This window comes from Ipomoea nil, unplaced genomic scaffold, assembly GCF_001879475.1.
Source record: "Ipomoea nil cultivar Tokyo-kokei standard unplaced genomic scaffold, Asagao_1.1 scaffold1043, whole genome shotgun sequence".
NCBI classification, from domain to species: domain Eukaryota; kingdom Viridiplantae; phylum Streptophyta; class Magnoliopsida; order Solanales; family Convolvulaceae; genus Ipomoea; species Ipomoea nil.
The window spans coordinates 10,891,936-10,913,061 of record NW_017617471.1 but is presented as its reverse complement, the minus strand read 5'-3'; the positions used below and the strand labels follow the sequence as shown (position 1 = coordinate 10,913,061).

Here is a 21,126-nt window from a genome sequence, read left to right as displayed (position 1 = left end):
ATATTGAATAATAATTACATTTATATTTTTGGTTTGTATTTCATGAGGGCAAGGAAAAATATATTGAATAATAAGAAATATGTAATTTTTTTTTAGTTGTTTCAAACACTCATTTTCTAGGCTTACTTTGGCCACAACTTTCAGGATTTTCAAAAAAGCATCATCTAATGTTACATGTAATAAGCCTAAATGCTTTGTTTCAATTCATCCATATATATGCATTCCAAAGTTACCTACAAATCAATATAAAATTACATGCTACCTGCATATATATAACAATTTGCATTTTCCCTAACTAGCTAGTTACAACGAACATACTATTTGTTGGTTACCCTTTGACAATAAATTAAAAAGCGAAATTATTCATATTTTCAACAATATTAAATTCTTAAACCAAAACGTGGATAAGTTGAAAATCTAAATTGGAACTTAATTGGTCAGCTCAGAGAAGAAATACAAAAACAAGATATCGATTTTAAGAACATATTACAAGGTCTTCGCCTCCGGCCAGGGACGAAGATGTCTCCGACCATAGAGTCTCCATGGTCGGAGATGATCTGATCTGTTTTTTTTTTTTTTTTTTTTTTTAAATTTAAATAATTATTTTAAATAATAAATATTTTAAAAATATTTTAAATTAAAGGTGACCTGCTAACAACCTAGAAAATTTGTATGCAGTTCGATGGCCTATTTGACATTTATTCTTTAAATATTTAATATTGTTTAGCATGTTAACTGCCTTTATTCTTTAAATATTTAATATTGTTTAGCATGTTAACTGGTCAAATGGTTTGACCCATTCAGATGGGGTCGAACTAGGGCTAGGCACTTCGGGTTTCGGGTCGGGCTTTTTCGGTTTCGATTTTGATTTTTCGGTTTTAAAAAAATTAAACCATTCGGTTTAAAATAGAGTTCAATTTCGGTTTGAAATATTCGGATCGGTATTCGGTTCGGTTTTGGTCGAAGTCCACTAAATAAACGTTTCCTTTTTTACTTGCCCGATTGTTTAGTTGGCTCACTTGGAGTGCCCCTTGAAGTGTTTTGTTGATGACAATATAAAGAATCATCCGTCTATAGTTAATATTTGAAAAATAAGAATTATTAAAATGCCAAATGTTGAGACTTACGACTTAGAGTTGAGATCTGAGGACTTGAGAAGTTAAAATTATTAATTATTATAATATGTATATATAATACTAGCATTTTGTACGAGTGATGCGCGAAAATTTATGCCCAACATTAAAAAATTGATAAATGAAAATAATTACAAATTATAGTTCAAATTATATTTCGCAAAATTCATAAATTTAGTAAATTTTAATCATCATATTTGAAAACTATAGAGATGAACAAAATTGATATTTTGTTTATTAATAATGTAAATAATTTTGATATAATTTATACTTTGTTTTTACAATAAATAAATAAAATATATATAATACTAACTAGTAACCGGTCACATATATTGGTGCGTGTGCGTGCCTATATATATATATATATATATATATATATATATATATATATATATATATATATATATATAGATATATATATATACACACACACACACACATATATATATGATTTACTATTCATAGAAATTTAATTAAAATATAATCAACAATTAAACTAATTATATAATGATTTTAATAAAATGATAATTAAAGAATAGGAAAAAGATATCATAGATAATTAGATATAGGTGTATGATAATAATGATAGAATTATGAAAGTTTTAGAATTAAATAATAATGGTGTTATAACGGTATAAGGGTATTTTAGTCTAACAATAATATAGTAGGGATAATTTTGTCTATTACAATTGAAGTTTACAACATTTAATAAAACAATATATACCTTTATTAACATACAAATGTAAATATTAACACAAATGTGTCTTTAGCGTAATGGGTAAAGCTCTTAACTTCAAATGTGGTGGTTAAAGGGATCAAACCTCACTTAAAACATTTAAGTATATTGTATATATTTATTATATATATATATAAATCGATCGGTTCTTCGGTTCGATTCGGGTTTTAACCGAACCGATCGGGTTATAAGTATATTGTATATATTTATTTTATATATATATATATATATATATATATATATATATATATATATAAATCGATCGGTTCTTCGGTTCGATTCGGGTTTTAACCGAACTGATCGGGTTACTCAAACCGAGTACCGATCGGTACTTCGGTTTGGGACCGAACCGAAGCACTTCGGTTCGGTTTGGTTCGAATAAACCAAACCAAAATGTCCAGCCCTAGCAAGTTACTTCATTCAAATGGGGATAGAACACCTCATGCTTATTATTAAGGGACATGATACAAAACCACCATGCCAACCATGTTGATTATGTATATTATTATTATTATGTAGTATACAAAACAAAAGGCTTCCCCAAATTTGACAAAAAGGTTATGAAAGTGGGAGTCCTAGATAACCAGCGGCTGACTTGGCCATAATAGCCGCGAATTCCGTTAAGTCGATAACGCCGTCACCGTCAGTGTCGGCCTCCCGGATCATCTCCGTTAGCTCACGGTAAGACAACGGCTGCCCCATTTTGGCCGTCGGAATCCATGTCGAATCTCGAGAATATATCTCTCAATTCCTCCCGCTGATCCACAGACGACATCTCAATCTAACTCGATCAAACAATAATCCTCACTCTCATCTCATCTCATTGTGCCAATGTATATGTATAGTATAATGAACTTACTGGTTATGTTATTTAGGATGGCTGGTATGAAACCAGTTTAGTTGCACACTATTCTTGAATGACATTTAAATTTTAACACCTGGAAATTTAGGCTACCTACAAGTACGTATATTGGTATATATATGGATTTTAATCCAAATATTATTAAGGCATAAATGAATATCATATCAAAATTTAAAGGAGATCGAAATTAAAGCATGGAAGGTACAAATTAAACTAAAATTTATATTCCAAATTAAAACTTCTGTATACTATCTATCAATCATTATTACAAGTTTCATGAATTACATTAGAAATACTAGAAAGTTTAGTCCAAATACATTGAACTATTCCCCTTGTATTATAATAATCTTTACTTGAAAAACTTTGTGGAAAATTACGCCACTTCTTTGTTGCAAGGCAATAAAATACTCCTTTGCCATCATAAAACTTTGGAAAATATATCTTGTTACTAGTTCCTCGAGCAGTTGCTTCTCGTGATAAGGATATCTTGGGAGAAACGTAAAAGGTTTTTCCTTTCAAATTCTCAACCTTTTGCCAAACCATTTTAGAATCAAGCTTCAAAACCCGAACTTCCCCTTCCTCAAGTGTTGCCACACACATGAGATCTCCATCGCTTTCCAAAAGGAATCGATCTCGGAATTTTATAAATTGTTGTCGATGTGACTTACCAATGATATTCCAATAAAAGTAGTCCCCTTTCGGATAGTAGAGCATCCCTAGATTTCCAGAATCCCCCAGAATATAGATATATCCATTGCGAATAATTGGGGTGCAACTAGAAGCTATAAAATCTATATTATTTTCTAATTGGGATGTAATTGACCATGATTCTTCACCCAAATTCAATTTTCCTATAGTAATAAATTGTGGTAAAGTACTAAGTATACCAATAATTTGACAATTAGGAGAAGTTGGTGATTCAGAAAAACACACTAATGAAAATGGCCTATCTGGTGTGTCCGGTACGTCTATTGTAACCTTGGTTAAGGGATTGAAGAAGAAATAAGATGCAGCGCCTTTACCAAGAAGCAACCAACCATGATTTGCATAAAAAAGTTCGACTTCACCAATATCATCATCCAACAACTGAGGAATGTTAAGTGAATAGTTGATATTGCGAGTTGGATCATAAAAATTGAACAAACGAGTTTTTTTGTTCAAGTACATTAGATGCAGATCTTCATACGAATCTATATCACATGGTGATGCATGTTCGAGTGAGATTGGCAACAAGGGACGAGGCAATGGTGTAATTGACTTCCAAGATCTACATACGAATTGAAAAGTATAATAATCCCCAATAGCTAAACGTGTGAGAATACACGATAAGAGCTCTTCATTTAGATCTGACCATGCCCTTTGTGTAGCAGCTTCTTCATCAACCCTTTGTGTACCAGCTTCTTCCTCAATGCTAGTTATGTTACCAGCTTCTTCCTCAATGCTAGTTATGTTACCGTTACTCATCATGTTCTATATATTAAAAACTCACCAATTATTTCTGCACTTCTCTCTTTGAGCAAACTACTTCACATGCAATACTCTGAAACAAAAGCCTATCAATATAACATCTCTATATATAACAACTAATGAGATTGTTTCCATGGAGGATTAGGATTCTTTAAATTTGCCATGATTAGGATTAGAAAATTCAAATACACTCCAAATACTATTACGTTTAGGATTTAAAAAGTCAAATTATATTTCAAATACGGTGTACCTAAAATCAAGAAAATACTTCAAATCTAATATAGTTTGTCAACACTGACACTGAAAAAGTCATGCAGGTTGCAACTTAGTGTTAAAACATTTTGATAAATTAAAATTTTAAAAATTTGAAATTGATTTTTGAATTTTATGTTGATGATTTTAAATATCAATAACTACCAATTTTCTAAATCATGTTTGCCTCCCACATATTCAAAGAACACAAAAGGCCTCATACTAATTATGGTTTCCTTCTAAATTTTGTACCACGTACTATCAACAATAGTTGAATAGTGAAATCATTGTACGATGAACATCGTTAGAAAAAGACGAATGGTACAATCCTGAGCTTGTATGAGTTGCTCTTTTTCGAGTCAAGAGCTAAACTCTAGAAAATGAGGAAAAAGAATGGTTATGCTTCGAGTGACCACCTAACTTCAAATGACTATGTTTCGAGTGATAATCTAACTCCAGAAAAGAGATATCAAAAAGAGAAATTTCGCCAGACATCCATTAATATATTCTTCACTTATTTCTTCAAATACATGTGTATCTATTTGTACAGGATAATAAAACTACCAACTACCTTAAAGTGTTTGTAACTATCTAAGAAAGTGGCCATCCCACTACAATAGTAAAAATAATAACTGCAACGATGCCCCATGATCATGGTTGTATCATTGCCGCACCCATCAAAATTATCTTGTGCTCAAGGTGATAATTAACAAGAGATTGCTCCAAAAACTTAATCAAGCAGATTATGCTTCAACATATCATTTTTTTTTTTTTGTCACCAAACAATTCAATAATATATACTTAATGCAGTTTTGAGTTTTGACCTGTTGCATTATTAGAGTTTTGCATTGTGTCATTCCTAAATACTTAAATACAGTTCCCATTTAGACTCAAAATTCCTCCTTTTTTTTTTTTTTTAACAGTTCTGCATTTGTGTCATTTTTGATATCATCTTGTCATGACTTAACTACTATAAAACTGAGTGATTCTCCGCTTGATTAATTTCCTAAGTTGATTGTGATCCCAAAAAAAAAAAATTAAAAAAAATAGTTGAATAAGTAATTTTTTAAAAAATTCACGAAATTTAAACTAATTAGAAATATAATTAAAAATTATTTCTTTGAACAATATAATTGGGATTAAAATATTGCCAACAATTTCTTTAAATAGCCTTCAAGATGAATGATTCCTTGAACAATTGGGATTAAGATATATACTCCTTATTTTAATACCATGCCAACACCCCGAATCAAATTAGAAAGAGACATTCCTTATTAATTATATTAGTTCAAATCAGTGAACAAGCAAAGGTTATGTCAATTTGCTTATGGCTTTTGGAGGGTAAGGACTGGCCAACACAACCGTCAAATAACGAGTATATGAGAAATAGAGAAAATTATGAAATTAATTAAGGAAATACAATTATAAAATTAACTAAATGTACATTCATAAAAATTTAGAAACTTGCTTAAATACATATATATAATCATACAAAATTATAATACTGATTGTTTCAATTTCTAAATGTAATTTTATTAATTATAAACTTAGCAATATAAATTATAATTAGGAAATTAATATTATAAAATTTGCCTAAATACATATTACTAAATATTATGTGCACATACAATGTATAGGTAAATTTCAATTTTAGTCCTGTGACTATAGGAGTTTTGTTAATTGCGGTTCACGACTTTTAAAAGTGTTAATTTAGTACTTTGACTATGCAATTTTTATCAATTTTGGTCACTCCGACCAAATTACCGATTAAAACTAACCGGAAAATTTTAAATGATAAAAAGATGGGGGTATTTTGGTCTTTTCCTTCCCTTTTCTTTCTCCCCTATTCCTTTGCCGAATTTGTTGCGTTTCTTAGCTCTGAGAAAGGATCGGAGATAATTAATGGATTTTCACCGGCTCTTCTCGTAGTTGAAGACAAGGTGGATTGTTGTGTTACTTTAGGCTTTCATTATTTTCTGGTTGCAATTCTTACACTGTTGGGTTCTTGATTTAGGGTTGTTGTAAGTTAATAAATGGAGAATTACGGTCAACTTGGAGAGGAAACCGCTGCGGCTGCGAGGCAAAGGGGAAGTGGAAGCAGGTTCATGTACGGGAGAACCGGCGGCGGCATCGAGAAAGCAACCACATAGCCACTGGTTTTCAAGCAAAATCAAATGGAAACATGGAACGTGGAATCAAGCAAAATAAAATTTGGTCCATAATAAGGCCGACCGCAATGAACATGGAATCAACCAAAATCAAATTTGGTCCATAACTGTAAGGTTTTGGTTGTTAATCTGCTCTGCTCTGCTGTAATCCACCAAAATTAAAAGATTTTGGCTTCGTGCTGTAGTATTGATTAGAAATCGTGTGGGCTCTGCCGGCGCAGGTTCGACCCCTTTTTACTCCGGCGTGTATACCAGAAATGAATAAAGAACATCCAATCCAACAGCTAAGCTCTCTCTCTCTCTCTATTCGTGACTGGAAAAACACTTAAATAAAGAGAAGAAGACTCAATGGAGAAGAAATAAAAGAGAAGGAGGAGACCAAAATACCCTCATTTGTTTATCATTTAAAATTTTCCGGTGAGTTTTAACCGGCAATTTGGCCAGAGTGACCAAAATTGATAAAAATTACATAGTCAAGGTACTAAATTAACACTTTTGAAAATCGTGGACTGTAATTAACAAAACCCCTATAGTCATAGGACCAAAATTGAAATTTACTCTACAATGTATTATACAATCATATAAGAAAACACATTAGATTAGGATTTAAATCTACTCATATAAATTTTAAAATTTACATATTATGTTTTCTAAATATAATTCCCTTAATTATTCATATTTTGGAATTATAATTTTTTTTTGGAATTATATATAATATTGTTGAAATTATAATATATATGAAATAAAATTATGAATAAATCAATTAATTATGTAAATTTCTCTCATAAATTTATATAAATATATACATGATTAGGGATGACTATATTAACCATACAAAATTTTAAGTTTAATTTTATATGTTACGGAAGTCCAACTACATATTATACTGTACATTTTAATATCTTTTTAATTTCTTCTGTGTATGACACACGTACAACTCTGATCTAGTTGCCATATAGAGTTCCACCAACATTGGACTTAGTTTATAAATTATTTCTTCTGATTTTTTCAATTTAATTGGTAGTTATTTATATTTAAATTTTTAAAACATTTTTTACATGCCAAAATATCAAATTATAATGTTTAACATTGAGTTGCATGAATTTTTCAACTTCAGCTGCGGACAAACTATATTAGGTTTTAAGTATTTTTGTCATCTAGTGGCTAGTATTTGAGGTATATAATTTAATTAAGTTTCGAAATCCTAAACATAATAGTATTTGGAGTGTACTTTGAATTTTCTAATCCTTTAAAGAATCCTAATCCTGCGGGAAACAGTGACTCTCATAAGTAGTTATATATAGAGGAATTATATTGAAAGATTTTTATTTTAGAGTATTGCAAAGTTTGCTCAAAGAGGGAAGTGCAGAAATAATTTAGTGTTTGTGTAGACTCAATATTCGCCTACAAGGTACACTTCTATTTGGTTTTTAATATATAGAACATGAGTAGTAGTAGTATAATTAGTATTGATAAAGCTCCTACACAAAAGGATTGGTCAAATCTAAACAAGGAGCTTTTATCATGTATTCTAAGACGTTTAGCTATTGGAGATTATTATACTTTTCAATCAGTATGTAAATCTTGGAAGTCAATTACAATATTACTACATTGCCCTTCATTTTCAATCTCACTCAAACATGAATCACTATATGATATAGATTCGTATGAAAACTTGCATTTAATGTACTTGAACAAAAAAACTGATTTGTTCAATTTTTATGATCCGACCCGTAATATCAACTTTTCACTTAACATTCCTCAATTGTTGGGTGACGATAGTGGTAAAGTTCAACTTTATTATGCAAATAATGGTTGGTTATTTCTTGGAAAAGGTGCTGCATCTTATTTCTTCTTCAACCCATTAACTAAAGCTACGGTAGACATACCAGACACACAAGATACATCATTTTCATTTGTGTGTTTTTCCGGATCACCAACTTTCCCTAGTTGTCAAATTGTTGGTATAGTTAGTGTTTTATCAAAATTTATTACGGTAGGAATATTGAATTTGGGTGAAAATTCATGGTCATTATACTCACAACTAGGAAATGATATAGATTTTATAGCTTCTAGTTGCGCCCCAGTTATTTGCAATAGATATATCTATATTTTACGAGAATCTGGAAATCTAGGGAAGCTCAAGATTCCGAAAGATGAGCATGCCAACTACATTTGTTGGAATATCATCGGTAAGTCACATGGACAACAATTTAAAAAATTTCGAGATCGATTCCTTTTAGAGAGCGATGGACATCTCATGTGTGTGGCAACTCTTGAAGGAGGAAAAGTTCAGGTTTTGAAGCTTGATTCTAAAATGGTTTGGGTAAAGATTGAGAATTTGAAAGGAAAATCTTTTTACGTTTCTTCTAAGATATCTTTGTCACGAGAAGCAACTGCTCGAGGAACTGCTAACAAGATATATTTTCCAAAGTTTTGTGATGACAAAGGAGCGTTTTATTACCTTGCAACAAAGAGGTGGCGCAATTTTCCACAAAATTTTTCAAGTAAAAATTATTATAATACAAGAAGAATAGTTGAATGTATTTGGACTAGACTTCCTAGTATTTCTAATTCATGAAACTTGTAATAACGAATGATGAATACTATAAATTTTAGTTTAATTTGGACCTTCTATGCTTTTTCTCCATTAATTATTACAGTGATATGATATAAAGGGAGATGAGTGCAGTTTATCTTGAATATGCAGCTTCTCTGCCTCGCCTAGTTTGAATGCAGGAAGACCTTTATACGGTAGGGCATGTACTACAACGGAAGGCATCACTTGGCTAGGCCTAGACCACACTGCAGCGAGAAAAGAAATGTTAGAACCGTATCACGAACTCACAAAGTAATACCCCTATATCCCATTTTATTTGTCTTACTATTTATTGAATTGGTCAAATCAATTATTTTTTCTTTATTTATTTTTAAAAAAATTGTGTTTGATAATAGTTTTAGTGTTGTTTTTAAATGGAATAAGGTTCAAATTGGCCACTGAACGTAACCTGAAAATGTAATTAGGCCACTGAACGAAAAAAAAGTGCAATTAGGCCATTGAACACTCAAAAAATGTGCAATTAGGCCACTGAACTCTCCAAACGTATGCAATTTTACCGAATAGCAGGTTACCATCAATTTTAGCAGGTTACCTGCTTACGTGACAGCTTAATTGGCATTTTTAATAATTTTTAATAATTAATTTTAATAATAAATTTTATAAAAAATTGGAAAAAATTAAATAAAAAATAAAATAAAGTCGTTTTTATTTTTAAAAAAAAAATTAATAAAAATTTATTATTAAAATTTATTAAAAATTTATTAAAATTTATTAAAAATGCCAACTCAGGTGCCACGCAGATAACCTGCTAAAATTGAGGGTAACCTGCTATCAGGTGAAATTGCACATTTTTGGAGTGTTCGGTGACCTAATTGCACTTTTTTTTTTTCGTTCAGTGACCTAATTGCACTTTCAGGTTACGTTCAGTGGCCAATTTGAACCTTATTCCTTTTTAAATATATAAATTCTGTATATTAATACTACACTTAATATTATAAAATTTTAAATTAAAATTAACTTAAGCCTCATTAATCGAAGGAAGGGAGTATATTAAAATTACAATTCCAAGTAAGCGTGGCGGAGCTAAGTATGAAGTAGTAAGGTCAATTGACTCCACTCAAATTTTGTGTTTATATATATATATATATATATATATATATATATATATATATATATATTGGTTCAAATGAGAAACGATTTTTCGTGCGGTCGGTGCGATTTACACGATTAGGTATGTATAAATACACCACACACACAAAAAAAATGCACCACACATAACGGTATATTTTTGAACAATGTGTGGTGCATGCATACCTAATTATGTAAACCGCACTGGAAGCTCTGTTCTCACAAGAACCTGACCCTAACGGGATCTAGTGAGACTTTCCTAATTAAATGAAATCGTGAAATCTCACCTCAACCATCTATACATTTGAAATTAATGGATAGGATTGGGATTAACATAGAAATTATATTAAGAAAAAATAATACAAAAGGGTGAGATTGTAATTTAATTATGTTGTTTGAATTTGATTATAAATGAAATAGAATCTTTTCCATATTTTAAGGAAACCTATCCATGGTAAGAAATAATTCTAGTTTTTAATACTAAGATTTTAAAAAAATTCCGTGCGTGAAGAACCACAATTAAAGTTAGTCATGCAGAGTTTGCACATGGCAGAAGACGTCGTCGGTAAGTTTGTTCGGTATTTTAATTTTGTATGTGGTGCGTAGGTGTGTGCGTTTGTGACTGTTGGCGTGTGCAAAAGTCTGAGATTTTTTTTTTTGAAAGGACAAAAGTCTGAGTTTATTATTTCTTGAATGTGGTACTTTGATGAGCGTGTGCATCCGGTCTTACCGGTTTGTGCAAATGTGTTTCGTGTGTTCTAGGTGCACAATGGGCAGTTTGGTCATAATTAATTACAGTGGGTGCACATATGTTCATTCATGTAGACGAAAATAGTTTACCACAAAAGCACGGCCATATGTGGTTTTTGTTACGCAGCGTGTGCATTTGGCTGGAGTAGTGTGTCTCATCTAATATATTCATAGTATACGTTCAACAATTATGTTAATTTTGATTGGGGTGAGGTTTGGTCATATGACCTTCCTTATGGAAATGAATGATGAGTAAGTTAAAAATAATACGGAGTAAGAAGTTACTAGAATATTACGTTAGTAAAGTTTATACTGACAAAATGTGGATATTTAGAAAAAGTAAATGATATAATAAGGGGTTAAGTATGAAAACAATAAAAAAAATACTAAAATAAAAATACTCTGAACCATTCATTTAATCAAATAATTGGATGGACATTTTTTAGTTCAAAATTAGAGAATGAAAAACTGAAGAAATAGAGAATAAAAATTAGAAAACTGGGAAATGAAAAACATGTACATGAAGAAAATGACACCATAATTTTTGTTTATTGTAGTATTTTGCAGATATTCATTTATATATGTATAGAATAATTTATATTAAATAACAAGCAAATAAACTTTCTTAAATGAATTTAAGGGAAAATGACACATTTTTCCCATGAATTATATGTTTATAGTATATTTTCTTCCTGAATTATTCATGTAAGCACATTAGCCTTCTCAATTATTCTAAAAGTGGCGGTTTTTCCCTATGACAATTGTATCGGACGAACGGTTCGGGTCAATCAGGCCACAAGTCTGGTGTCTCGTGGCATGTTTGCCCGAATATGTGTAGAGATCGACATGAGAAAGCCCCTGATATCGAAGCTCACGTATGAAGGAAAAGTTAGGCATGTCGCGTATGAAGGAATGCACATGGTGTGTTTCTCCTGTGGGTTCTATGGACACGCAAAGGAAGCATAAGGTAGGCATGTCGCGTATGAAGGAATGCACATGGTGTGTTTCTCCTGTGGGTTCTATGGACACGCAAAGGAAGCATAAGGTAGGCATGTCGCGTATGAAGGAATGCACATGGTGTGTTTCTCCTGTGGGTTCTATGGACACGCAAAGGAAGCATAAGGTAGGCATGTCGCGTATGAAGGAATGCACATGGTGTGTTTCTCCTGTGGGTTCTATGGACACGCAAAGAAAGCATGCCCGTCTTTGAGAAAGCCAGAGGATGAGCACGGTGACGGCGTGGCTGATGCCGCGGCGGCGGAGCCTGTCCATCAACACAGAGATCATGGACCCCAAGATCCCATTTGGAGCATGGATGATCGCACCAGCATGTCGGGGAAGGCCAACTTCGAAACCAGTTGAACGCACACATCGTCCTTCGGCTGGCCAAGGTGAAGGAGGCAGAGTCCGCAATGGGGTGACGGTTCAAGCTTCGAAGTTTGCGCCGCTGATGGGGAGGCTAACGGGGATGCCGCGGCTGATGCGAGGGAAGAAAGCACAGAGAAGGCTGACGGGGATTCTGGAGATCAACAAGCAAGAAGAATTGGCGCAGAAAATAGAGCAGCTAGGCATAATGGAAAGGGGCGCAGACCGAACGTCATAGCTACGGAACAACAAATCGCAAACGAACCTACTGCAACTTAGGGTTCCACGTCCAATGCGGGGGCAACCACAACCAGAGTGCAGAGGCAAACCGGTGGCAGATCGAGGAAGGCAATGGAGGAGGATGAGCATGTGGTTATACGGGGTGCGCAAGGCGGCTTGGTGATACAGTCATCGCGAGTGTACGTATGGGACACTGGTGGTAGCGCTCCATCATCGGTTTGGCATCACCCAACGGAGCACCATGGTGATCCGCCGGAGCAATTCGATGACGAGGGGGATGTGGTTATGGACCTTGAACTAGGCCCAGCACAGCATTTGCATGGAGGTAACGAGGTTGTTCTTTGAGCGCCCTGCTTTTGGTTTTTTTTTTTTTTTTTTTTTTTGGTTTTTTGCTTGTTTGTTCGTTTGGTTTTTGTTTGTTTAGTCTTCCCTCCCCCTGGTTGTGTTTTATGGATTGTATCTTCTGGAATTGTCAGGGTGCGGGTAGTAAGCGGTTTCTCCGCGCCCTTAAACAACTCCTCCAGATGCACAACCCCTGCATCTTGGGCCTCTTCGAACCAAAGGTCTCGGGTACCCAGGCAAATGTTATTTGCATGAAACTCGGTTTCTCGGATTGGGTCCGGGTGGAAGCTGTTGGTTTCAGTGGGGGTATCTGGATCTTCTAGAAAGACCTGGTGCAGGTCGAGATCCTCTTTACTCACCCTCAGTTTGTCCTCTTGTAGGTACAGAAAACTGGCCAACGTCCTTGGTTTTTAGCAACGGTTTACGGGAGCCCGGCCCACAACTTGCGCCGACGGCTTTGGAGGGACCTTAGACAATTGGCACGTGGTATTTTTGCGCCCTGGATGGTCGCCGGGGACTTCAATTCGGTCCTGAACAGGGACGAAACCAGCAACTATAACTCCTTCTTAGATCATCGAAATTCTGATTTTGGGAATTGGATCCAAGATGAAGGGCTCATTGACATGGGCTTCGCTAGGCCAAGACTCACGTGGATAAAGAATAGCACGGATACCTCCAAAGGAGTCCGACTTGGTCAGGCCATGTGTAATGCTGATTGACGCACTAAGATCCCAGATGCGTGCGTTACCAATTTAACACGTTTAGCATCTGATCATGCGCCTTTGATAATTCAGGTAGAGGGCGCGCGGCAACCAACGCAGGCCGCATCTTTTATTTTCCAGGCAGCTTGGCTCACTAATACGGAGATGCATGAAGTTGTGAAGAGTCACTGGAGAACAGATCAAGGCATCGTTGAAAATACTCGGAACATGGCAAAGGAGCTGTCGATTTGGAATAGAAACTCCTTTGGGAACGTGTTTATTCGTAAGAAGGTCATACTGGCTCGTTTAAGAGGTATTCAGGCAACTTTAGCGACAAACTTTCATAGAGGACTCGCAAAGCTAGAACTAAAGCTCCGAAAAAACCTTGAAGAGATCATGCACTAGGAAGAACTTATCTGGTTCCAAAAATCCAGAGAAGACTGGATATTCTCGGGGGATAGAAACATCGCGTTTTACCACGCAACCGTAATGGTACGTAAGTTGCGCAACTCAATGCAATAGCTCAGAAATGAGAATGGAACGTGGATCACCAAGGGGAGTGAACTACGAGACCACGTTAGAAACTTCTACATCTGGATTTTTTCAAGGGCCGGGGACGGAGATTCAGTTTATTCTATGAACGCTTCATTTCCCCAAGGGACTGGGCGTGTTTCAACAGGCCTGTTTCGAAAGAGGAAGTCCAGTCTGCCCTCAAGGATATGAAACCTTTCAAGGCCCCGGGCCAGACGATTTCCACGCAGGGTTTTACCAACAAACGTAGGACAAGACGGGGGATAGCATTTTCAGCCTTGTCAGTAAGGCTTTTGAGACAGGAGCTCTTCCGGATGGCTTGAATGACACTCTTATCGCTTTGATTCCTAAAGTCCAGACACCGGAGACAATTAAACAATTCCGGCCCATCAGCCTCTGTAACGTCAGCTACAAGATCATTACTAAAACAATTACAAATAGGCTTAAACTTATCTTGCCGAGGCTAGTAGAACCCTATCAAAGCTCCTTCGTCCCTGGGCGCCAGATATCGGACAACGTCATCATCTTCCAGGAAGTTATGCATTCTATGCGAGAGAAGCAGGGTAAAAAAGGATACATGGCCATCAAACTGGACCTGAAAAAAGCTTATGACCGTATGTCCTGGGAGTTCATTCAGGATACTCTTGAACAAGCAGGTTTCACAACTACTTTGAAAAGCCTCATAATGACGTGCATCAGTACCCCCAGGCTTTCGGTGATTTGGAATGGGGAACGACTTGAACCCTTCAGCCCGAAACGGGGGATCAGGCAGGGCGATGCAATGTCGCCGGCAATTTTCGTGCTCTGCATGGAAAGGCTAAGCCAGCTCATCACCTCGGAAGTCGACAGAAACGTTTGGAAAGGTATTAAATTAGCAAGCAATGGACCCACACTAACCCACCTTTGTTTTGTAGATGATATGGTTCTCTTCACGGAGGCGTCAGTGGATCAAGCCGTGGTGGTGCAATGATGCCTTGACCAGTTCTGCGGGTTGGCGGGGCATAAAGTCAGTTTGAGCAAGTCACAAGTCTACTTCTCAAAAAATACCGATTCGGAGCTAGCAGAGGCAATAACGAACCACTTACAAATAGAGAGCACCAAGGACTTGGGAAAATACCTTGGAGTCCGGCTTTTCATGGACGGGTTACGTGCAATACCTTTTCATCTTTGCTTGATAATATTTTAGGTCGCCTTGAGGGCTGGAAAGCGAAGACCTTATCTCTGGCTGGACGAGTGGTCCTGACGAAGTCAGTCCTGAATGCAATCTCGGCTTACATCATGCAGACGACCGAAATGGTGCATGTGATGACCGAAATGGTCCCTTGACTATAATGAAATTACCAATTTGGTCCCGAGTTAACGAAACGGTTAAGACCATTTCGGGTAAAAAAGCATAGTCGGGAACTAAATTGAAGAATTTTAAAAGTCGAGGACCAGATTGGTGAAATTGAGTGACCAAATCGGTAATTAACTCTTTTTAAGTTTGAATTAGTACTTTTAGATTTTTGTTTTGATTTTTTTTCTTCATATTAATGCTTTGGATGTCATTATATTTGGATCAATTATCATGATTTTTTATTTTTATATTCTAAAAACATTATTCACATTATATAATAATACATAACCAAATATTAATATTGGTAATCATTCTAATTTCACCATATTTACAAACAAGCATGTAAATACTTTCACCAAAACTTATTAACCTTATCAAATATTTGATTCACACTCTCATTCTGATTCCCATATGCCAACCAAATATACCCTAATTATCCATTTTGTGTAAATCGAATAAAGATGGTAGGATTTCATTGTCTCTTCATTCCACATCCAAATATAAAATTAAAAATCCTTTCCTCACCTAAAAGATTTGTGATTTACGAACAACCTTACAGCCCCAAAGACCATAATATATATATATATATATATATATATATATATATATATATATATATATATATATATATATATATATATATATATATATATATATATATAAAATATAGATCAGAGATGTTGCGGAAGCTTCAAGGCCAAGGGAGCTCTGCCTTCCTAATGAGCAGGGTGATGGCGTCACCATTATTGCTAGCTTTCATATTATTTCTTGTAATTCTTGAATCTCCGGCGACGGCGAATCTTAGTATTGATGAGGTTTATAGAGAGGAGCTTGTGAAAATGTTTGGCTATGGTGAAGACAAGATCTCCACCGTTCAAATTGAAGGTAAAGTTGTTTGCCAGACTTGCAGCGACGACGATGAAAGGTCGTCTAGATCTCTTCATCCCATCTCAGGTTCGTAACATATAAGATTATTATAAGGCCAAAAATTTTGTAAAATGAGGTTAGAAAAAGCTACTTCATTTTGTGATTTATCCGAAAGTGTGCCTTGCCTGAAATCCGCTGCTAGTTTATTCTTTGATTTATTTGAATGTGTGTTTTGAGTGAAACTTGCATTCTGATCTTAGTTATAAAACAATCATAAAGAAAGTTTTTCATAGTTGACCAGTTCAATTTTTTTTTTTTTAACAAAAAAAACATCTCTCACGAGTGAACTTTGTGGCTACCGAGTCAACTTGACTTGGATTGTCCCAAATCACTATTATAAACCCGACAGTGGCGAGTTTTCATTTAGGCACCACCTAGTTGGCTGATCGAATTATTATTATTTTAAAAAAATTATATATATATATATATATATATATATATATATATATATATATATATATATATATCGATAGTGCACATGACGATGCCCTTGAAATGCACACGAATGAAGTTTGAAATCATGCATAAAATCAAAATATAAATTGTTCATAGTTCTCATGCATATTATCACAAGGCATATTATATTTTGATTTTGAAAATATAAGATAGAATCTTAGTAAAATTACACCCCTAAAATCATGCATAAAATCAAAATATAATTATATTTAGATTATAAATACAACCATAATTACTAAACAACCCCTACATAAATACATCTAAACAAATAATCATAAATAACTAAAAAATCAGCACATAGATCAACACAAAATCAAGGGCCAAAATTAGTCCACACTTAAGTGTTCTCATTTGATCCTTAATCATATATATATATATATATATATATATATACACAATACACACACCCACAACCTTTTTTTTTGTCTTCTGCCTAGGCGTTAGGCAGGCCTTTAACGTCCGACTGATGCCTATCTAGCGTATTTTGCAGGCGCATGGGTGGGTATTTTGTGCAGCAGAAGTGGAAGAAGAGCATCATATTCTTCATGGATAAAAGGCAACACAGATGAGCTGGGCGACTTCCTCATAGATCTCCCTTCTCATCTTCATGCAATCCCAAATCTGAAAAAAACATGCCTAGTTAGGGTTCTTCATCTCCCAAAGGCCTCAATTTGCACCCAACATCATCACTACTACTCCAAGCCACCAAAACACAAACGAATTCAACTCATTGGAGTTCAAGAAGGCACCCGCACTTACACAACTCACACCATACACCTTACACCTAAATCTTGCAATCACACCCAACATAAGGGAAAATGACGTTATACTTTTGACCTGAGGATAAATGTAATATTTTTACATTTTGATGTATAAGTATAATTTTTTCATCAAAACTTAAAAGTATTGTATTTTTCCCTTAAAAGTAATGAATTATAAATAATGGAAAATATAATACTTTTGATTATGGTGAAAAAAGTATTACATTTTCTCATTTAAGTAACAACTAATTTTATTCATTATTTAGTATTACATTTACTAGTATAAGTATTATATTATTTTTTTTTCTTGACCTGACCCGTTTCACAACAAGGATCCGCCATACGGGTTCACACAAGTTTTTGTATTCATTTATATATGTATAGAATAATTTATATTAAATAACAAGCAAATAGTTTTCCAAAAAAACAAAACAAGCAAATAAACTGTATTAAATTATTTAATTTCAAATTTTAATGCCAGATGAAAAAATAAATTAACTACATTTTTTTAAAAATAACTTTTGCAATTTTTTGTACATTGTACAAATATCCATTTTGCCTTATTTATAATATTATTTGTTGTTTGAAATCAAATGTAATTTGTAGTTCAAAATAATTTAGGATAGATAGATTTTTTTTTTTTAAAATAATAATAATTTTAACAACTAATTAATTTTATACTGGGTACAGTTAAAATTTTAAAATTAGCTACATACGACAATGGAATTAATTTATAATCCTAACACTAAATACGTTTATGTGTATATGTAACCCTAAAAATAAAGCAATATATGTATTGTGTATAGTGAAATAAATCGCACACAATAAAAATATATAGAGCGAAAAAAACTAAAGAAGAGGGAATATATACTTTTGATGTCATGTGAGATTCGTAATTTTGAACATTGAGGAATTAGGATTTCTTTGTTAAAAATGGACACCAAGAGTGAATAGATCGGGTGTAAGAACAAAAATATGTTAAGAACATTGTAAAATTAGATTTTTTTTTTTTGGTAAAATGTAAAATTAGATTATTTTGATTATACCAAATGCATTGTAACTTACAAAAAAGACTAATACCCACAAAATTAATTTTCAAACCTACAATTTGGTATATAATTTTGTTCATAAACTGTTCATGTTCGCTTTTGCTAATTTTCTAATCCATTTTGATTACACATGCACTTTCCAATCTTAAAATCATTATTATTTATGATTATTAATGTATGAAATGGATTAAATAAAAACATGCGCTCAGATATGAACACACAAACTTATGCACTTATATATAAGGACTTTGTGGTCTATTGATACTCTGTTGATCTCCTATGTGGGAGGTGGATAATTTGAGTCTTAGTGGAGGCTTCCACTTGTAATTATTGATTATTAGACTTTTTGTTATGCATTTTTTTTTTATGAAATTTATTTTTGAATTGCATGTTTAAATATCATAGTATGCACATTTATAATTTGTGTTATGCACTTTTTTAGAGTTCTAATTTTGGTATACTTTAAAGTACGTACGTTCACACTTAGATGCAAGTCGTTATATGATCTTATCACAATGGGCTTGTTTGGTAATTGTGAATTAGCCATTTTAACGTTTTAACCTTGGTCAAAATATCAAAGAAGATGATTGGTTATTCAATAGTTTGGAGCAAGAATTTGTTCGAAATTGTTTAAAACTGAAATTAATTTGATGTTTTAAAAAAGATAATCTTTCTCCAAAATGCCACTGTAACTTTTTTTTTTTCTTTTTTTAAACAAAACTTATACTAAATATCATGAGCCCTACTCCTTCAATAGAATAGCTATTTTGGCTCCCTATTAAAAGAGTCTGGCTCCTCAATAATGCTTGTGCATCAACTGATGTGCAGGCAAATTTAAGGAGTCTTGACTCTTGATGCTTTTATATAAGGAGACACAAGGCTCCAATCTTTTTTTTTTTTTTTTTGTTGAAAAAAGTGAAAAAATAAAGGGAGTCGCGCGCACAACTCCATCATCATCATTATTATTATTATTATTATTATTATTATTATTATTATTATTATTATTATTATTATTATTATTATTATTATTATTATAATAATATAATATATGTCATTTTACATGTTAACCGCTAACTTAAACATCTAATTTTATAGAGGTGGACATAGGCAGGTTCAAAGTCGAGCCGGTCATGAATCGATCAGGAAAAAAAAAATAAGTATGGACTAAGTTTACCCAAAAGTGGACCAGCTTATAGAAGACCGGTTCAGAACTTCAGGTCCTATAAAAAAAAATAACCTAGAGCCCAGCTCGAAACCGACCCAGGCAAAATCTAGCTGGTCTTTATATCGTGCACCAGGGCACACAAATGCATTGTGCGCCCGCCCTACCCAAAACGACGTCGTTTTGGTGCATTGTCCAAAAAAAAAAAAAAACCTTTTGTTTCGTATGCACATAAACTCATAACGAATACACATAAACTCATAACAGAATACGCATAAACTCTTAATATAATACACATAAACTCATAACATAATACACATAAACTCTTAACATAATGCACATAAACTTTTAACATAATACACATAAACTCTTAACTGAATACACATAAACTCGTAACATAATACACATAAACTCATAACACAATACACATAAAATTTTAACTGAATACACATAATGAGGTTTGGTCCGTTTGAACGGACGAAGTGGCGTCCGTTTGAATGGACGAAGTGGCGTCCGTTATGTCAATCCTCGTCAACAGCAATTGAAACGACGACGTTTTGTGCCTGGGCGCATATTGCTATGTGCGCCGTGGTGCACGATATAAACAGGGTCGGTCCTATCATTTTATAGGCCCGGGGCAGGATAAAAAAGATGGGTCCCGGTTACACTGCTGGAAATTATGGAATTTCCGACCACCTGAAAGTAATCTTAAATCAAGTCGAAATCCTTGTTCCGACCACTTTTGGTATCCGGAAAAACTTTTATTGCAATTTCCGACCACTTTTTACTTTCAACTTGATTTAATATCACTTTCAAGTAGTCGGAAATTTCATAATTTCCAGCAGTGTTAATATATATTTCATGCCTAAAATTTAAATTAAATAAGGAAAAAATTATTAATATCATTAACTTTAAATAAGATTAACAAGTTTTTAACAATTTTACCTACACAACAATAATCATGAAAAAAATTCTATGTGCTTTCCTTAATGCAAAATAATAAATAATCGTATAAGTGCCTTCATAAATAAATAATATCATATTTTTTAAAAATGAATAAATGATTTAAAATCGAGTAAACTTATAAACTATAACATTGTTATCATAATAAATAATAAATTAATTATTATTAAAAATTTATAAAACAATAATTACAAACATATGTGAAGCTAAAAATCTTTTTTGACTAGGAGCAAGAAA

The 21,126-nt window shown here is 33.6% G+C and overlaps 2 protein-coding genes across 2 annotated transcripts; both read left to right on the top strand.

The window, feature by feature from the left end:
• The first annotated feature begins 12,772 nt into the window (after nt 1–12,772).
• Nucleotides 12,773–14,109, top strand: LOC109181256. Its single transcript, XM_019331007.1, has 4 exons — nt 12,773–12,994; nt 13,138–13,293; nt 13,384–13,701; nt 13,798–14,109. The coding sequence occupies exons 1-4, from the start codon at nt 12,773–12,775 to the stop codon at nt 14,107–14,109; spliced, it is 1,008 nt and encodes a 335-aa protein (XP_019186552.1).
• Nucleotides 14,110–16,261: 2,152 nt separating this feature from the next.
• On the top strand, nt 16,262–17,874 carry LOC109181435. Its single transcript, XM_019331197.1, has 2 exons — nt 16,262–16,525; nt 17,445–17,874. The coding sequence occupies exons 1-2, from the start codon at nt 16,291–16,293 to the stop codon at nt 17,774–17,776; spliced, it is 567 nt and encodes a 188-aa protein (XP_019186742.1). The 5' UTR covers nt 16,262–16,290; the 3' UTR covers nt 17,777–17,874.
• The last annotated feature ends 3,252 nt before the right edge of the window (nt 17,875–21,126 follow it).

Excerpts from the sequence above, each read along its gene's own strand:
- LOC109181435 (XM_019331197.1), top strand. The coding sequence starts at position 16,291 with ATGAGCAGGGTGATGGCGTCACCATTATTGCTAGCTTTCATATTATTT. Across the intron at positions 16,526-17,444 it reads ATCTCTTCATCCCATCTCAG|GCGCATGGGTGGGTATTTTG; the intron begins GTTCGTAACATA and ends CGTATTTTGCAG.
- LOC109181256 (XM_019331007.1), top strand. The coding sequence starts at position 12,773 with ATGGAGGAGGATGAGCATGTGGTTATACGGGGTGCGCAAGGCGGCTTG. Across the intron at positions 12,995-13,137 it reads ATTTGCATGGAGGTAACGAG|GGTGCGGGTAGTAAGCGGTT; the intron begins GTTGTTCTTTGA and ends TGGAATTGTCAG. Across the intron at positions 13,702-13,797 it reads AAGGAGTCCGACTTGGTCAG|GTAGAGGGCGCGCGGCAACC; the intron begins GCCATGTGTAAT and ends TTGATAATTCAG.